The 18,345-nt window shown below is 36.8% G+C and overlaps 1 protein-coding gene across 1 annotated transcript in view; it reads right to left on the reverse strand.

The window, feature by feature from the left end:
- The window catches only part of LOC122401832 (voltage-dependent T-type calcium channel subunit alpha-1G), a 96,742-nt gene that overhangs the window by 61,211 nt on the left and 17,186 nt on the right, over positions 1–18,345 (reverse strand). Inside the window, exons 2-6 of the mRNA XM_043404214.1 lie at positions 11,976–12,087; positions 11,202–11,335; positions 8,544–8,641; positions 3,683–3,854; positions 2,432–2,470 (exon numbers count right to left, since the gene is read on the reverse strand). Coding sequence (XP_043260149.1) covers positions 2,432–2,470; positions 3,683–3,854; positions 8,544–8,641; positions 11,202–11,335; positions 11,976–12,087 — 555 coding nt within the window. The remainder of the gene's footprint in view (positions 1–2,431; positions 2,471–3,682; positions 3,855–8,543; positions 8,642–11,201; positions 11,336–11,975; positions 12,088–18,345) is intronic.

Below are 18,345 nucleotides of genomic sequence, written 5' to 3' on the forward strand. Positions count from 1 at the left end.
GATATCGAGACGAAAAATATAGAAAACATCGATTCGTGCATCGAGAGGATGCGAAGAAAATTGAAATGTCGCTGAGAGACGAGAAAAGACATTCGAGCTCGACACCGTGCGAAGTACACATATAATTTTCGGTAAAATTCCTTATTCGTTCGCATTCCTGTTGTAAACTGCCTATACAAGGTGTCCCGGTGTGATCGATCCAAATATCGTCGAGATTATCCGTAACTTTCGAAACATTTCTGAGGATATGGTATGCATTGCCGCCATTTATATTATATTTGATTTTTTCTTTATTTTATTACAACCTGGACTTGAAATTTAGGGCAGACGAATCGAAACTGGTGGAGGACTTGGCGAAAACACTCCTAGAAGCTTGAGTGTACCAAGAAGAACCACTCGTAATAACTGGAATGATCAAAGGGTGCCAAAAATGTGTTGAACGAAGGTTTCGATATGGCTGACAGAACATTTAGGGATCGAGTGTATCATTGTATTGAAACTAAAGGTCAGTTTCTCGAGTATCGAGCGTAAGAGCAACGTGCATTAATTGGTGAGAAGACCTTGAATGATCTCGAATCTGACTCACCGGGGCTAAAATACCAGATAAAAGAGTTCCTAATTAAATATTCGAGGGGCACAAAGCACCTGGCACCTAACAAGTTAGATATTCCAACAATTACGAGCTGGGATGTTTGGATAGCCATACGCGACCATGACCTGACCGTAATTAGAACCAGAGGCGGGCAAAATGTATTTCATCGTACTCGAATTAGAACGAAACGTATGCAGACACTCTTTATTTATTAAATAATCATTAAACCCGTCCAAATCTATCGACACGTGTACTACGAATAATTAAAAATTACCAAATTTGCAAGGATCCCAAAATTAAAAGAAATCACACGATTTGGTATTCAACGAAATATTGAAATACAGAATACAAATATATTTTAATTAGAAGATTTCCCCATTGCTGCACTTAACTGCACAGTAGATGCAAATTTCACTGACCGTCCAAAACAATTAAGAGCTTAACCTCGTTATATTGTTCGACCATCCTGCCATACTATCTCCTGATCCTTCGCATAAACCAACACAAGTCCCCATTGTTTTTCAAACACAGAAGGGCATAATGAAACCGTAAAAGAAGCGGTTGCTTGTGATATTAATCACCGTCGTGGCTTTAAGCGTTCGCGGTCGCTTCAAATTGCATCCATCATAGTGAACTCGTCGCTGTGAGTGTCTTATGCAACAATTCTCGCTTCCAAGTAACAGTTTTCACGTCGAATTCAATTGACCAAACATTCCTGGCGCTTATTTAGATTTATATTGCAGTTATTTATGGCGAAAACCGGTGGAATTTAAATTCTATAGGGTGGTTTCATCCCTTAAGCAAATTCAAGCATTCTAATTTAAATTTCGACTTCAAATTTTATAGCAAAGTTTACGTTTCGTTAATTCTTCCATACAAGACTACGATCAAAAGACTATTGATTATGCTACCAGAAATTTAGACTTAATTCATCTAGGAAAATAGATTTAATAAAATTCTACCATTTGATATAATGGTTCGTGAATACATGTAGGCATCAAAATTATAAAAACGACGGCAATTTAAAAATTTGTAAAACCCCAAATTCTCCAACCTTCCTCAGAAATAGTTTCTAATATTGTTAACAGTTTCAACGATATTTGCGTGGATCGATTAAAACGGAACACTATGGAAGACTATGGCCGCGATGATCATAACACGAGTACAGTAATTCTTCGTTCGGAGCTAGGATTTTTAAACTAGATTAAAGAGACTCGAATTAACCATTGTTTACGTCCCTCTAGTTTGTTCAATTTTTAGCGAATGATTCAACCTGAATCGAACTTTTTTTTTATTGTATTTGAGATCATTACTATTTCTACGACGAAAGTATTCATTCGGACTGTTTTTAATTATACGAGAACCCAAGAATATATAAAAAAATATAAAGAATTTTAGTCGTTGTGGGTGATTTTCGTTCATCGAGCGAGGAATTACTGTACCTAACCGGGCGTGACACGGCAAGTGAAACGGCAGAGGCGGCTATAAAATACGATTTCTATACTTGAATTTAGAATTTCCAATTAGAACGTTTCCAAACTTCTCGCCGACTATATCAAACAAACAATCCCGCGTTGTACGAAATAGTATTTTATTCGCCTCTGGACATGGTGGCATGCTCTATGTTGGTACACACTATAAATACATTTGTACACTCGTACCATGATCAAGAACAGACAGAGAGACAGACATATACATATGCGCGTGACGTTTGCATTTATATACATATAATGCACACACGGATGCACGTCTATCCATATTAGGTGTCTATTTAATTCGTATAGATTTAGATATGTATATAGATATATGCACAGCACATTGTTCTCTATTAGAGCTTACTAAATGCGTGATCGAACCGAGTACTCGTCCGAGAGTAACCTGCAACAGCGAAACAACACCCTGTCACTGTCCCCTAGGGTCAAGTACTTACGTCTAATATCTAGCTTTCTATTACATTTTATCGGACAGGGGGAGAAAAGGGAAGACACAGGTTAGCTAATTCACGGGGATCGTTCGTTTCGTCGACTTTCACGCCTCCTAGAGAAAACCATTAGAGAGCTAGAGAATACCATTAAAATTTTCATCAATTTCTAAAGCATTGCTTGTAAAATAATAACAAATGTTTCCAAAGATAATCGTGTACGTAGGCGGACGTAGCTCGACGGCTCCATAACTCAGTATTTCCAGGGTTAATTCTCGCTAATAAAATCAGAACATTTTAAACAATGAACACAATCACCTTTTCATTCGAAACGTAAACATTATCACGAGTAAATGCGATTAAACGCGACAACGAAACATTTCGCTTCCAATACCTCTGTTTATCGTGAACAGATACGTAAATAATAACCACTTTGTACCATGGGATGAAATGAATTATTTTCGAAATTGTTTGGATTCAAATTCCTGGATGTGTTTCGCGAATTTGTCAGATCGGAGAAACTATGGTAAACGATAGTAAAGAGAGAAACAGAAGAACGGAAGAGCTCGTAGCGAAATAAAATTTGTTTCAAGCGATACTTTGCGACAACTCGAGCTACTTCGTCATGCACAACGTTTTATGAGTATAGTAGATTTGCACGAGCTGTGAGAATCGTACAAACGCGTTTAATGGTTTCACGATGGCTCACGGAAGTATTCGAACGCTTGCAATTAGAATCACTATTGTTATAGTGTATGAATACAAGTGGTGACTGAGAACCCGGATTTTCTCGTATTTAGAATTATCGAAATCACCCGGAGTAAATAAGAGTTTGTGGAACGTGTACGAAAAAGCGGATTCTTTCGTGTTGGTACTTATCCAGTCGCGTGGCCGTGTATTGCGCCATCTTCTTGAAATAGAGTACGGGTCGATGTTTATTCCGACCGAATGCGGCGTGTACGGGTTAACGTTGACTCGAGAGTTGCGTTCTAGCGTGTAAGAAAAGGATCCAAGAAAGAGAAACGAAGAGAATGCAGAATCGATGCAAGTGAAAAGTAATAATAAACGCACAAGATGGACGCATTGACGTAGAGAGACTGTGGAACGAGAAATTAAAGAGGTAGAAAAATATAGTGTCGCCCCAGAAGGAGGATCGGTTGCTGACTTACTCGGGATATTTGACGTTTGGTAGAGCCTTCAGGAAGCATCGTTGGCGCAAGATGCCCTCCCACAATTGGACGCCGACGATACCGAATATGAAGAAGACGAAGAAGCACAGGAGCAGCACGTTGCCCAGCATCGGAAGCGTGTCGAGTAAAAGCATCACCAGTATCCTCATACCTGTTGAAAAGTAACAACCGCAAGGCTAGATAATTACCTCCAGAGATCTTACGTTTACTCAGCGTACCGCAATGCCGTCGCTTCCGCGTGGAATTAGATAAATAAAGAACTTTTCTATTTACGTCGCGAGGGGAAGAATAATGTCATACCGGCGTCGCAAACGGAAGTGGTGCTGGAATATTAATAGGAAAGAGTAAGAAAGGTGCAGGATAATATACGGAGTGATGAAAAGAGGGGTCCCGGTAACTTTAAAGCCGCGTTCGTATGCTCGGAGTGAAATAGGCGCTAAAATCTATTCTCTACGTGGTAAATTTACTTTTAATATTTATGGACGTTTAAATTCGTGAACGAGCCTCGTTGCGATACGCTGAATATAAAGAAAAATTTATTTCAAGTAGGTGTGTTAACTAAAGGTTATCGACATGGTAATTAATTATGTATAGAGGGTGTTGGGCCTGGGAAGTATTTTAATGGAAGATTCTAGAGGCCAAAATAAGACGAAAATTGAGAATACTAATTTGTTGATTGTGGTTTCGTTAAAAAGTTATTAACGTTTAAAGTTCCGCCCTTACTGAATTTTTTTTCTTGAAAATGCGTAGAATTTCGAGGATATGTCTAATGACCAAAAATAATTGTAATTGACCCTCGAAACCGAAAATAATTTTTCCAGAACGATTTGAAATTTTTGAATTTTGTCGAAAGTTTCACACCTTCTCGAATTTTTTTCTCGAAAGTAGGTAGGATTTGGGGGGTATGTCTAATGACTAAAAGTGATTGTAATTAACCTCTGCAACTAAAAATAATTTTTTTATAACGATTTGAAATTTTTGAATTTTGTCGAAAATTTCACTTATTCTCGAATTTTTTTCTCGAAAACGCGTAAGATTTCGGGGGTATATGTAATGACCAAAAATGTTTGTAATCGACCCCCAAAACTAAAAATAATTTTTCCAAAATGATTCGAAATTTTTTTTTTCGACGAAAAATATCACACATTCTGGAATTTTTTTCTCGAAAGTGGGTAGGATTTCGGAGGTATATGTATTCACCAAAAAGGGTTGTATTTGACCACAGAATCTAGAAATAATTTTTCCAAAACGATTCGAAATTTTTTTTTTCGACGAAAAATTTCACACTTTCTCGAATTTTTTTCTCGAAAGTGGGTAGGAATTCGGGGGTATATGTATTCACCAAAAAGGGTTGTATTTGACCACAGAATCTAGAAATAATTTTTCCAAAATGATTCGAAATTATTTTTTTCGACGAAAAATTTCACACTTTCTCGAATTTTTTTCTCAAAAATGGGTAGGAATTCATGGGTATATGTAATGACTAAAAATGTTTGTAATCGACCCCTGTAACTAAAAATAATTTTTCCAAATCGATTCGAAATTTTTTTTTTCGACGAAAAATTTCATACCTTCTCGAATTTTTTTCTCGAAAGTGCGTAGGATTTCGGGGGTATGTGTGTTCACAAAAAATGGTTGTATTTAGCCCCAGAATCTAGTAATAATTTTTTCAGAACGATTCGAAATTTTTTTTTTCGACGAAAAATTTGACCACTTCCTGAATTTTTTTCTCGAAAATGGATAGGATTTCGGGGGTATTCACCAAAAATGATTCTAATTAACCCCCGCAACCGAAAATAATTTTTCCAGAACGATTTGAAATTTTTTAATTTAATTTTTTAATAACTTAAATTGATATTCTTGATTTTCTTATTTTGACCTTTACAATCTCATTAAAAATCTTCCCAAAGGTGGCCAAACACCCTGTAGTCGCAGACATAGTACAAATCTTTAGTATTAATAAATGAATTACCGGTGTATTTAATCGAGTGTTGCTGACCGCAGGTTTTACTTATAAAATTTCATATTATGTATTATAATGCACCAAATAATAACCAATCAATATCGACTGATCAGCCAATATCTAATATCCTGTGTTTCCTATCTTTCATTATTAAATTTAGCAAATTAAAATTTAAAATTCACTGCTTATTCTTAAACGAGAAATCCCTGTACTGTTTACCTGTACACAGAAGAGGTTTACTAGAAGTTTTCCTTCAGGTTTTACCGACCATACTTCCTTCGAGACCAGCAAGAAGGCTGGCCAAACCTGGTGGATAAACCTTTAATAAACCTGGTCGTGTATTATGCTACTCAACGCTTTAATGGCCGCACGTTTCACACAAAGACTGTTTCCTAACTCCTAGCGATTTTCACAACAATTTTCCCTCTCTTTAAATCAAACATTTTATAAATATTCAAATTCCGCATAGTTTTATAATTAAGCAAACAAATAAATATCAAAAACAATACTGTATCTTCGTATATTCCCTCATCCTCGAAAACTTTCGTTGTAAACTATTCCTGCATTGATGGGGATTGAAGTTTCCGATTACCTTGTTTGAATTTAAGCCGACGAACTACCAACTTTCGAAGATAATTCGACGAACAGTTTGAAACAACTTTCTACACCGAAGTACGGCACACGAAGACGCCAGGAATGTTATTACAAGGAATTATAAACGTTGGGATACCGTAATGAGCACACGAGAATGCCAGGAATATTATTACAAGGAATAATAAACGTTGGGACACTGTAATGAGCGCACATTAAATTTGAACCACAACAAAACGTAATATCTTAAACGAACACTACAGTTTTATGCAAACTTATCCACATTCTAAAGCATTTGAAAAATTTAATTAATAACAATGCTCTGATTTCTTCGTAAAATTTGTTTCGCGAGTTATAAAACAGTTCGACGCACATCTGCCCCGATCTCCGGTAAAAAAAAAATTGTTAAAAGTTTTCCTGGTTTCATTGGTGCCTACCATGAACGATGAAACCAGCAGTATGAAATCGATTTGGCGAAGTGAATAGAGTGTTTGACTATCGAAGCTCGTTCAGGCGAACACGAATTCGCGTCCCGATTCCAACATTTTTATTCTGTTTTCCTCTTTTGCAGGCTTCGAGTACCTGTTAATCGTATCATTCGAACATGATATTTTCTAGGGTTGTTAAACAATCCCAGCACACTCGCTTCGAAGTCTCTTTGTTCGCAATTTGGAAATAAATAAAACACTTCGAATTTTAAAAAAGTCCGAATTTTTTACATTTTTCGTGTAGGCTTTGGGCTAAAACGCAACTTGTTTTGCATTGAAGAAGAAAAATGGGTCATACAGAACTTTCTTTTCAATGCTAGAATCGTAACAGTTTCGTGTGCTCCATTTTTGTCTAAACGTGCTTGTATATTGTTTTTTTTTTATACAGAAAGAAGCAACGTTGTCACGAGGAGCATAATTATGTCTAGGTGTTTGAAAAATACTATAAATTGACGGAGAAAATAGAAGATCTGACACTGAAGTGGATTTATCAGTGAACCTTGTTACAAATATAACTACGATCAGAACTTTTTGGTTATTTATTATGCCCTGGTTTAAAAGAGATGTTCCATTTCTTATATTCCCACCAGATGGCTATTTTGAAGAACGTTAGCTTGTTGCTAATGGCTCCACTTGAAATCTTTAAAGCCAGAGGCTTCAGAAACCGCGGTTACATCACGGACGAGGCTATAGAGTAGACTTTACAAGCAACGCCATTTTCTGTCACATAATTTTGGGGCTTTAAAGCGGGAATAACCCATCTCGATTGCCTCCGCGCGTGTACAAGATGTTAGGAATATTTATTATGGTCGTTACTGGGGCAAAAATGTCGCTGTAAAATTTAATTTTTCTATGATTGCAAAGTATTCGAGAAACCACTGGAAATATACAATATTAAACACAAACAGCAACCATATAAATTCAAACATTCGAATAAAATAATCGTATTATTTCTGGGGAAAATTTTATTAAGAAGTTTAACGATTATTTGGAGAAATGCAGCTGTGGATGATCACCAAGATCTTTAGCGACTCGACGCCATTTAACTGTTAATTAAGTATTCGAAAAACCACTGGAAATATACTATTATTAAACACAAACAGCAACCATATAAATTCAAACATTCGAATAAAATAATCGTATTTCGCGGGAAAATTTTATTAAGAAGTTTAACGATTATTTGGAGAAGAATGATCACCAAGATCTTTAGCGACTCGACGCCATTTAACTGTTTATTGCGGGGCCATATTAAGTCTCCTGTTTATTCCAACAAGCCACAAACTGTTAACGATCTCAAAACAAACAATCGTGTTATGGGCGAGATACAGTCCGATTGATGCGCCAGTCATCGAAAATTGAGTTTATTCGCTCCACTAAACGCAATCGTGATGGTCATTTTATAATGGCGAAATAAAACAACACGTATCAGAGATCATCTTCGTCTTGTTTAAAATAAATTGTCACGATCGTAGGACGACGAAAATAGGAGAGCAGAGCCTTTCGACGAAACGCGTTTGGAAAAAATTAGTGAAACGAATTTCCTTTACTGTTTGCCGATGGTATTCGAGCTTGAAGAGGCTTGCCAATCCATCTTATCTCGACTCAAAAATACGTCCAGCCTGTCGAGAATGCGATTACCAAGTGTCTTATCTCTTTGAAAATGATTTAATACTTTTTGGCGAAGTTCTATTCAATTTTTTACTTGCTCGAAATCTCTCCCAATCGGCGAAACTTGGTTCAGTAATTAATTGTGAATAGTTAGTTGTTTACATATAATTGTTATTGTTTTTGTACTCACTTGGAATTCTGTTGATGGCTCGTAGAGGCCTCAGGACTCTAATTGTTCTTATGGCTGACAGATTCATGTTCTCCACGTTCAAACAGTATTCCAAAGCACTGCAACGAGACAAAGGAAAATTTCTTTCGTCAACTCCGTCGACAGAGATCAATTTATTGCTATACATAATTAAAATTCGATTTAGGAAGTCACGCATAGTTCGAACACTGATCAGCAAAATGTGATTTACGTTTCTTCGTGACTTTTTAAGCATAATCAGTTAAACTGTATTACACAGGGTGTCCCAGGATTAAAGAGTGCACGGTTTATTAATAAAAAATCATCTCTGAACATTGCTGAAAACGTTAGACCGTTTCAAAATGCTTGACAATACAGTAGAACCTTGATCATTGCAATCTCCATCGTTGCACGAGAGCCCCGTTCGTTGCATTATGTCTACAAAATGGTCGCCAAGCAACAAGTAAGGTCGGAGACGCTGTGTGAGGCTACTTCTCATTGGTTGCCTCGATTATTGCAGGAATTTTCAGCTCCCAATCTTTCTGCAACAATCGAGGTTCTACTGTACAAGAATGGCATCGTTGGAAAATACAGTTTATTACTGAATTCCCGTTCCATTTAAAAAATAAATTCAAATTTTAAGAGGCGTCTTTGATGGTATACGATCATCGTAGACTTGTAGTGTCTAAATATTTCCGTACAATACGTGTAATTGACTCGATCTTGAAGATGACGGCCAATTTATGGGACTTTATTTCATGGAAAGCTCCTCAGGAATGTATCTCCGGCGGTTGCATAATCGACGGAATTAAACGGAACTTAAATATGACTTTATCGGTCGGCGTTCAGAAACGGAAAATTGCTTTAGAACGAGTGTGTTCCATTTGTTTCGCCGCGAATACGTGTCGCAACGTTTCAATTTGCTTTTAGCGAATCAACGTTTCCATAATATCCGTTTACTACTGGCGCATGGAGATATAGGATTTTACCTATTACGTAACATCTAACAGCAACGATCTACACACATTGCAACGGATCCACGCGCAATGATCGAAGACTATGCTCATATATTTATACACGTGGCTTCCGTATCGATGCAATCATTTCAAATTCCTTGCACTTCCTAAAATTTAACCGAGATTATCATTTGTAATTCTTCTAACACTGCTGTGCAACATTTAATCTTCGAATTACAGGTCGTAGGTTCGTAGATATTAAATTAATAACTGGGAAGGGATGTTAAAGGAAATGTGATGATCTTGGTGTTTTGGAATATCTAAAAAAGCTACTAGATTACCTAATTTCTAACAGCATTAATGATAGGGGCAAAGTGGAAAGTTTCTACGCGAAAATGTAAAGGACAATTGAAAAAAGACTATGTTCATATATTTATACACGTGGCTTCCGTATCGATGCAATCATTTCAAATTCGTTGCACTTCCTAAAATTTAACCGAGATTATCATTTGTAATTCTTCTAACACTGCTGTGCAACATTTAATCTTCGAATTACAGGTCGTAGGTTCGTAGATATTAAATTAATAACTGGGAAGGGATGTTAAAGGAAATGTGATGATCTTGGTGTTTTGGAATATCTAAAAAAGCTACTAGATTACCTAATTTCTAACAGCATTAATGATAGGGGCAAAGTGGAAAGTTTCTACGCGAAAATGTAAAGGACAATTGAAAAAAGACTATGTTCATATATTTATACACGTGGCTTCCGTATCGATGCAATCATTTCAAATTCCTTGCACTTCCTAAAATTTAACCGAGATTATCATTTGTAATTCTTCTAACACTGCTGTGCAACATTTAATCTTCGAATTACAGGTCGTAGGTTCGTAGATATTAAATTAATAACTGGGAAGGGATGTTAAAGGAAATGTGATGATCTTGGTGTTTTGGAATATCTAAAAAAGCTACTAGATTACCTAATTTCTAACAGCATTAATGATAGGGGCAAAGTGGAAAGTTTCTACGCGAAAATGTAAAGGACAATTGAAAAAAGACTATGTTCATATATTTATACACGTGGCTTCCGTATCGATGCAATCATTTCAAATTCCTTGCACTTCCTAAAATTTAACCGAGATTATCATTTGTAATTCTTCTAACACTGCTGTGCAACATTTAATCTTCGAATTACAGGTCGTAGGTTCGTAGATATTAAATTAATAACTGGGAAGGGATGTTAAAGGAAATGTGATGATCTTGGTGTTTTGGAATATCTAAAAAAGCTACTAGATTACCTAATTTCTAACAGCATTAATGATAGGGGCAAAGTGGAAAGTTTCTACGCGAAAATGTAAAGGACAATTGAAAAAAGACTATGTTCATATATTTATACACGTGGCTTCCGTATCGATGCAATCATTTCAAATTCGTTGCACTTCCTAAAATTTAACCGAGATTATCATTTGTAATTCTTCTAACACTGCTGTGCAACATTTAATCTTCGAATTACAGGTCGTAGGTTCGTAGATATTAAATTAATAACTGGGAAGGGATGTTAAAGGAAATGTGATGATCTTGGTGTTTTGGAATATCTAAAAAAGCTACTAAATTACCTAATTTTTAACAAAATAAATGATAGGGGCAAGGAATTTTGATATTCTGAAAAGCTCTTCAGCAATTTTAAAAGACAATTGAAAAAACTCACCCAGCCGCGACGATAAAAAAGTCCAGCCTGTTCCAGGAGTCCGCGAGATAGGTTCCTTTGCCGTATATCCCCATCGCGACCATTTTGATTGTCATTTCCAGAGAGAAGAAGGCGAAAATAATGTCATCGAACATCTGTAAGCAGAGAACGGACCGATTAGGCGAGAAGACGCTCGATCGTTATCGATGAAGGATACTCGACGCAACTTCCATTACTCGTCGACACCAGATGTTGGTTTCTCATGTTTGCCTCCGTTTTCTACGTTACGTGCAAATTCCAAAGCTAGATGCAAGGTAAACAGTGCAATTAATCAATCCCCCTCGTATAATTCGGCCTCGGGGCTGACGCGTCAATTTCCTGTGGATTCATTTATCCTTCCTCCGAAAGAAACCTAACTAATTGCAAGACGAACGCATCGCGATCATAAGCAACATTGTTTTCGAGTAAAAATAACGATAAATACAGTCACTTTTAATCTAACGTTAGTTCCAGACAGTCTGTACAAGTTTTTGTTACTGAAAACTTTGGAAGCCAGCAAAACCAACGGTAATCTATTTCTGCCAGTTCAGAAGAATTTAAACAGTTGCACTGTTCAACTTTGTAATTAGCTTTTTTAGAAAAGATGCTATTTGTTAAATATACTTTTAATACAATTAATTCCAAAACCAAGTGTAGCAAAAATCTAATCAAATTAAGGTCGTGCTTTTTAACATTCGTAGCAGTTTTGCTCGCAAAATTCGTGCACAATGTAAATGTATGTATATACCTACGTACTTGTAATATTTTACAACGATTCGTTACGCATTGATCGTCCACGCACGGCTGATACATCCCCAGTGTAATGCAGTTCAAGAGAATCACCATCATGCTCACCCTTTCGAACCACGTAATGCTGTGTTAAGGAAAATAATCTGACCGTATGCTGGCGCTAAATTTAAAGGCACAATTAAATATTATATTAACTCGTCGTGAATTAAATTAATTAATTTAAACTTTTATAATTCCTGCAATACTAAGATTAGTAATAATCGTGTCTTCGTGATACTATTCAAGAACGAAATTTCGTGAAATTCCTTTGAATTAATTACATTACTAAAAATTATACTTTCCTAATGAAATAATTTATAAATAACTTTTTCTCTTAAATGCCAGAAGAAAAGACTAAAAAGAAGATATAAGTAATCGATCGAAATTTCGTGAAATTCCTTTGAATTAATTATATTACTAAAAATGATATTTTCCTAATGAAATAATTTATAAATGACTTTTTCCTTTAAATGCCAGGAGAAAAGACTAAAAAGAAGATATAAGTAATCGATTGTGTTTACTTGTAATTTCGCAAGCCATAAGAAAATAATTGAGTAACGAGTAGTTTATGCACCGGTGGACTATAAAAAATGAACTATCCTGGTCTTTGTACCGAGTAAAATTTCTTTGTCATTGTGAATGGGATACCTAGTATAATGGCCTAATCTACTCGGCGCTCTACATACCCGAGACCATTCTATCGGCAACCTTACCGTACCAATTTAGCACGCGTAGTAGCATTTTCAGCATCGTGTCGTCACAAAACGATCGATCAATGAGACCAGACATAACTAATCTCACAGATCGATCACGGTTGCCAAGTGACTACTACCTAAACACTATCATCCTCGTCGCGTGACGTAACGTTCCTTCGATGATAGATAAATACTGGTACAATAATATTTCACCCACAATCAGACCTCTATCGATCCTTTTCACGAAAATGATCGTGCAAATTACGACGTCTCCGACCATAACACGCTTATACCCAACCTTTCTCTCTACTCGTTGATCACAAAATTTATTAACATTAGGTTAATCAACAACATTACAATCCTCGTAAAATATTTGTGAAATTTGAACAATTAATGATTCTATTTATTTAGAATACTTTTCCAAGAAAACAGAGTTGTCGTTTGTCTGTGGAAAACAGTAAGAAAAAGATTAATATCTCTTTGCATAATTTCTTTGCAAAATAATTTTAATAAATACGCCCACTATACCGGAACGTAACAACCGTGTTTTACGAGGGTCGATCCTATCTCTGTTCCGTGTTTGAATCGTATTTACGACTATTTACTTTCACCGTTAAATCTTCAACTCGACTTCGAGCCTCCATGGATCGGTAATTTATCTATCTGTCGGCCAGTCGATAAATCGTTTTAGGACATCGAACGCGTATCAATTCCCAGCGAGTTTCAACAATTTTCTGCGGGCTGGGCGGAGGTGTACGAGACCGTAACAATCACCTTTGTGTTGTACCATCAAGCAAACGCTTTGCGTGCATCGAGTATTCGATTTTAACCGGTTACCTTTCGATTCACGTAACTCTGACAATTTTTCATATTTCGAATCTAATCATTCTGGGAACGAATTTTCAACGTCCCCAATCCGCCCCAAAATTGTCTATTTTTCCTTCCATAAATCGACTATTTTGTTGTTGAAACAAGTTGGAAATGAATGTATCTGAATAATTTAAAAAATAAATGTACTATAATTTTTTAGAAAGATTAATTTTAAAGAAAGATATTTCTAAGTCGCTTAGGAGATTGGATCTTTCAATTTGCTCCCCAATCTGCCCACAAATTGTCCAGTTTTCTTTTCGCAAATCGACTACGTTATTTTGTTGGAAATGAATGTATCTGAATAATTTAAAAAATAAATGTACCATAATTTTTTAGAAAGATATTTCTATGTCGCTTAGGAGATTGGATCTTTAAATTTGCGCGATTGCTAGTAGTACACTTTGATATCAAGTCGGACGCTGATGGGGAAAGCAATAGAATTTCAAACGTAAACGTTTAATGGTCCACGCTATTGTTAAAACAGCAGATTCTCGCCTTTCACTTCCATGGCCATACATCAAACGAATTAGGCTCGACGTGTTATAGCAGAAGAAGCTATCCATTCTACTGGCCGGGAAATAAATCACAGCGGAATTTGGAGCGAAGCTAAATAATTCGTAGGCCGATAGTGGCTGCAATTTATGTTGGGTATTTTTCATCGAAAATCTGAATCGACCATCCCTTTCGAACATCGAAGGAAGCAGCTTGTTAAGGAAAGCTATTAAGGGGGGCAACCGAAACTTTCCATCATTTTTATAGACCGTTTTATTAATATCTTACGGAGTCATATAGTATTTTTAAGTCGAAAGAAATCCTTGTTTTTCAAACTGATCGTCGATGAATTTTCGAACTTTATTAGCATTCGTGCGAGGGAAAGTTCGCATAGAACGGGAGAAATAGATATTCGACTAAGTCTGGTGAGAATGCATAGTATGATAAGAGTTTCCATTCCAGTTTCATTAACGTTTCACAGGTCGATGGAACCGCGACGCCTCGTATTATCGAGCAGGGAAGATTCCCTTGTTATCGTTTCCATTTCATTGTTCCATCAATTTTTTATTTCATTTCTTCAACCTAACATGAACTATGCTATTTAAAATGTTGAAAGAAATGTTACGTTTCGTGGAATTTACTTAAAAAATACCTATTCTTCTATTTACACTAAATGCGAATCTTTAAAACATCATAACTTCTGAACGGATTGGACGATTTTAATGTTTAAAAAGTCGATCGACGCGTATTTTAGTGTAGAATATGTAGAAATCATTTTTGGTGAATATACATAATCTCGAAATCCTACCCCCTTTCGAGAAAAAAATTCGAGGTGTGTCAACAAAATTAAAAAATATCAAATCTTTCTGAAAAAATTATTTTTAGTTGCGATGGTCGATTACAATCATTTTTGGTCATTACACACACCTCCAAAATCCTATCCATTTTCGACAAAAAAATTCCTTACTGAAAATTTAATGTAAGGCTTCCCTAAAATTGCATGCTAATCTTTAAAACGTCATAACTTTTGAACGGATTGGACGATTTTAATGTTTAAAAAGTCAATCGACGCGTATTTTAGTGTAGAATATGTAGAAATTCTAAAAATATTCGAGAAGTTGTTCCTTGACCCCGCAAAATGAGAAAAACCCAATAAAAAATGGTCCAATCTTCAACACAGCTATAACTTCTACAATAGTGAAGATATTTCAATGAAACTTTTTTCAGAAGTAGAGCTCATTGGTACCTACAAAAAAGTATTAGACAACTTTTCTGTAGGGTGTCAAACAAAATTATTAAAAATGAGTAACGAATTTTTAAGAAAAATCGACAAGGGTGGGTGCCTAAAAACGTAGAATCGTCGAAACGATAACCAGATTTCAACGAAAAACGTGTTACAATTTGTTGAATAAAATATGGAAAAGGTTTGCTGGGTGCTCGATTATTGGCACGCGAGTTAACGTTGCTCATGGACCAAACATCGTTAACAAACGGGCAGCGTTTGAATGGTACTCGAGATTCGGGAGTGGAAATTCGACAGTGGATGTTCATCGATGGTGTAACAGGTTGCGATCCATCGTTTCACTAAATTTCTTTGTTTATAATTTTTGAAAATGCAATCCTCTAATCGTCAGAGTTCTGAATTTTGTCAGAATTTTTTGTTAGGCTCGTCAATTCTCCTCTCTTCGACAGTCAATGTTCATCGATGGTGAAACAGGTTGCGATTCATCGTTTCGCTAAATTTCTTTGTTTATAATTTTTGAAAATGCAATCCTCGAATCGTCAGAGTTCTGAATTTTGTCAGAATTTTTTGTTAGGCTCGTCAATTCTCCTCTCTTCGACAGTGGATGTTCATCGATGGTGTAACAGGTTGCGATCCATCGTTTCACTAAATTTCTTTGTTTATAATTTTTGAGAATGCAATCCTCGAATCGTCAGAGTTCCTAATTTTGTCTGAATTTTTTGTTAGGTTCGTCAATTGTCCTCTCTTTGAGCACTTGTAGATTCCCAAGGGTCACTATACTCGATTGCCAGACCGTGTAGAATGCAACCAATCACCCTTCGATACTAATCACTGGCGAGTGGGACACTGATCCATCGCTTTGGACTACGGTACTAAACCATGTGCAAACAGGTATACCTATGTAACCATCCGCGGAGTCGCAGATTACTCAAAACAGACATTATTGTCGGCTCGCGTGGACATGTGTACGCTAACGTCGCGACACGTCGCATAAATCATCGTTTTTTAAATCTCCGGTATTATTCTGTGTTTCCTGCTATTATTTCGATGTTTGTAATTATGATAATTCGTGGTATTAGAGGACTTTACCCCCCCGCATAGTGCTTCAAGTTCTAATTAATCCCTCGACCGCGGCTCTAATCGAGAACCATCACTTTTACGCGTTCACGCGACCAGATTGAGATCGAATCATCGAAACCCCAACAAACTCACATCAGTTTCATAAAACGGTAAATGTCGTGCAAAGAAATATTTATTGCTCGTATATACACGAGCGACGGTGTTTATTTTAGACTGCGCCTGCTTATGCATTTATAGGAAATTTTGATTCTCATTAGGTGTTCAAACAACCATCTACAAAGCTCCCCATTTCATTTCTATTAATGCTATTCTCGTCATCGAAATAAACCGGAATGTTTCCCTGATCGTTCGACACCAAGGAGTATAGAGCCCTAATTATCAGCCCTCTCGCCACTTTCCTGGTCGAATAAAACCGGAAGCGTGTAAGAAAGGTTGCGACGAAGAGATCACGAGAAAGCTGGCGCGTTATCTACATTCCACAAACATGCGGAGTGTGTCCGATCAATACGGCTGACTCGGCCAGGCTCTCTTCTCTGTAACCCTCAAATCTTGGGGTGTCTCGCGGGCTCGCTAATGCGAAAAAACAGCGTGCACCCCAACCGTGTTTCCACCTCGATCGCACCGCGTCTAGATCACGGCCAAATAAAAACACCGAGCAACTGTTGCTCCGGAACTCTCGCTCTCGCCTTTCTTTGCAAACGGAGAACTGCAAACTGGAGCAGAACGCTATCGAGTAATTTCTACCTGGTAGCATTCGTACCCAGCCACCGTCTAGCGAATTCTTGTCCTCGTGTCCCGTGGAAATATCGCCTAACTTCGTTTATTATTAACCCCCGTACATACGGTGCTCGTGCAAACTGTTCGCTCCAGGGTCGTCAAGTGTTGCTTTTTTAATAAATAACGAGCTCTTAAGGCTAAGGATTCCTCCGCGGGGGGGACGTGAAATTTAGCTATCTTTATAAACTACTTCTCTAGCTAATTCTACGTCTGGCTTTTGGGATTCTTTTTTATTTATAAAAAAGCAATTGAAAAGATTAGAAATATTCTTGCTCGGTATATTTATCGTTATCATCGAAATAAATAATTTATATTAAAAATTGACAAAACTGGAGCGAGTTTTGCAGCAACGAGCGAAAATAGGAGAGATTTATGGAAGGAATAGGCAAACAGGGAGATTCGTTGATTAAATAATATTAAAACAACGGTCGTTACTTTGCTTATCGAGTGACCCTTATACATTTTGATGCGGCCGGTTTGTAAGAAAAATAAATCCAGTCACGCAGGTTCCACGTGTACGCCGGAGCACCGAGGCCATTTCTCTCGTCTTTTCTAGGTCACGATGCGCAATTATTGAGCGCAATCTACGCTGATGTTTACGCTACATCAACTTGTTTACGTACGAGCCATTTGTTTCGCGATTCGGGAAACTCGTTTCCAGTAAACGATATACTTAGAATATTATTGAAGAGGGTTAGATGTTTCCCGATCGTAGTATTTTTATTTCGACGTTTTGGTCGTAACGAATCGCTTCGAAAATAAATGCTATCGAGGCTCTGTAACAAGGGAAACGAGATCCTGAGACTACATAAGCGAAATCAGAGAATAATCCTACATGTACCGTATTCACAGTGCGTTTATTGTAAACACATGTGTACCGGAAATGCCTCGACTTTGTTTCTTATCTGTGGAGAGAGAAAGATGCTTTGCTCGATGATTTATTTCCGCGATTCGCTATACATACATACGTTTCTCGAAGCACTAAAGATCTCACTTTATAGTAAATAAATAAAAGACTTTGGAATTAATAGCGTCGATAGAGAAATCGAAAAGGAATCTGTGGAATTAATATCGAGCAAGTTATAATTTTAATTAATCAAATTTGTTAGTTGGTTATGGATGTAATATATAAGAATAAGAAAAGAGGAGGTTTAACGAATCTCACGATCAGCTAAAAAGG

Source organism: Colletes gigas, unplaced genomic scaffold, assembly GCF_013123115.1.
Source record: "Colletes gigas isolate AHSC1104 unplaced genomic scaffold, ASM1312311v1 Colletes_gigas_Sc00029, whole genome shotgun sequence".
Lineage (NCBI taxonomy): Eukaryota > Metazoa > Arthropoda > Insecta > Hymenoptera > Colletidae > Colletes > Colletes gigas.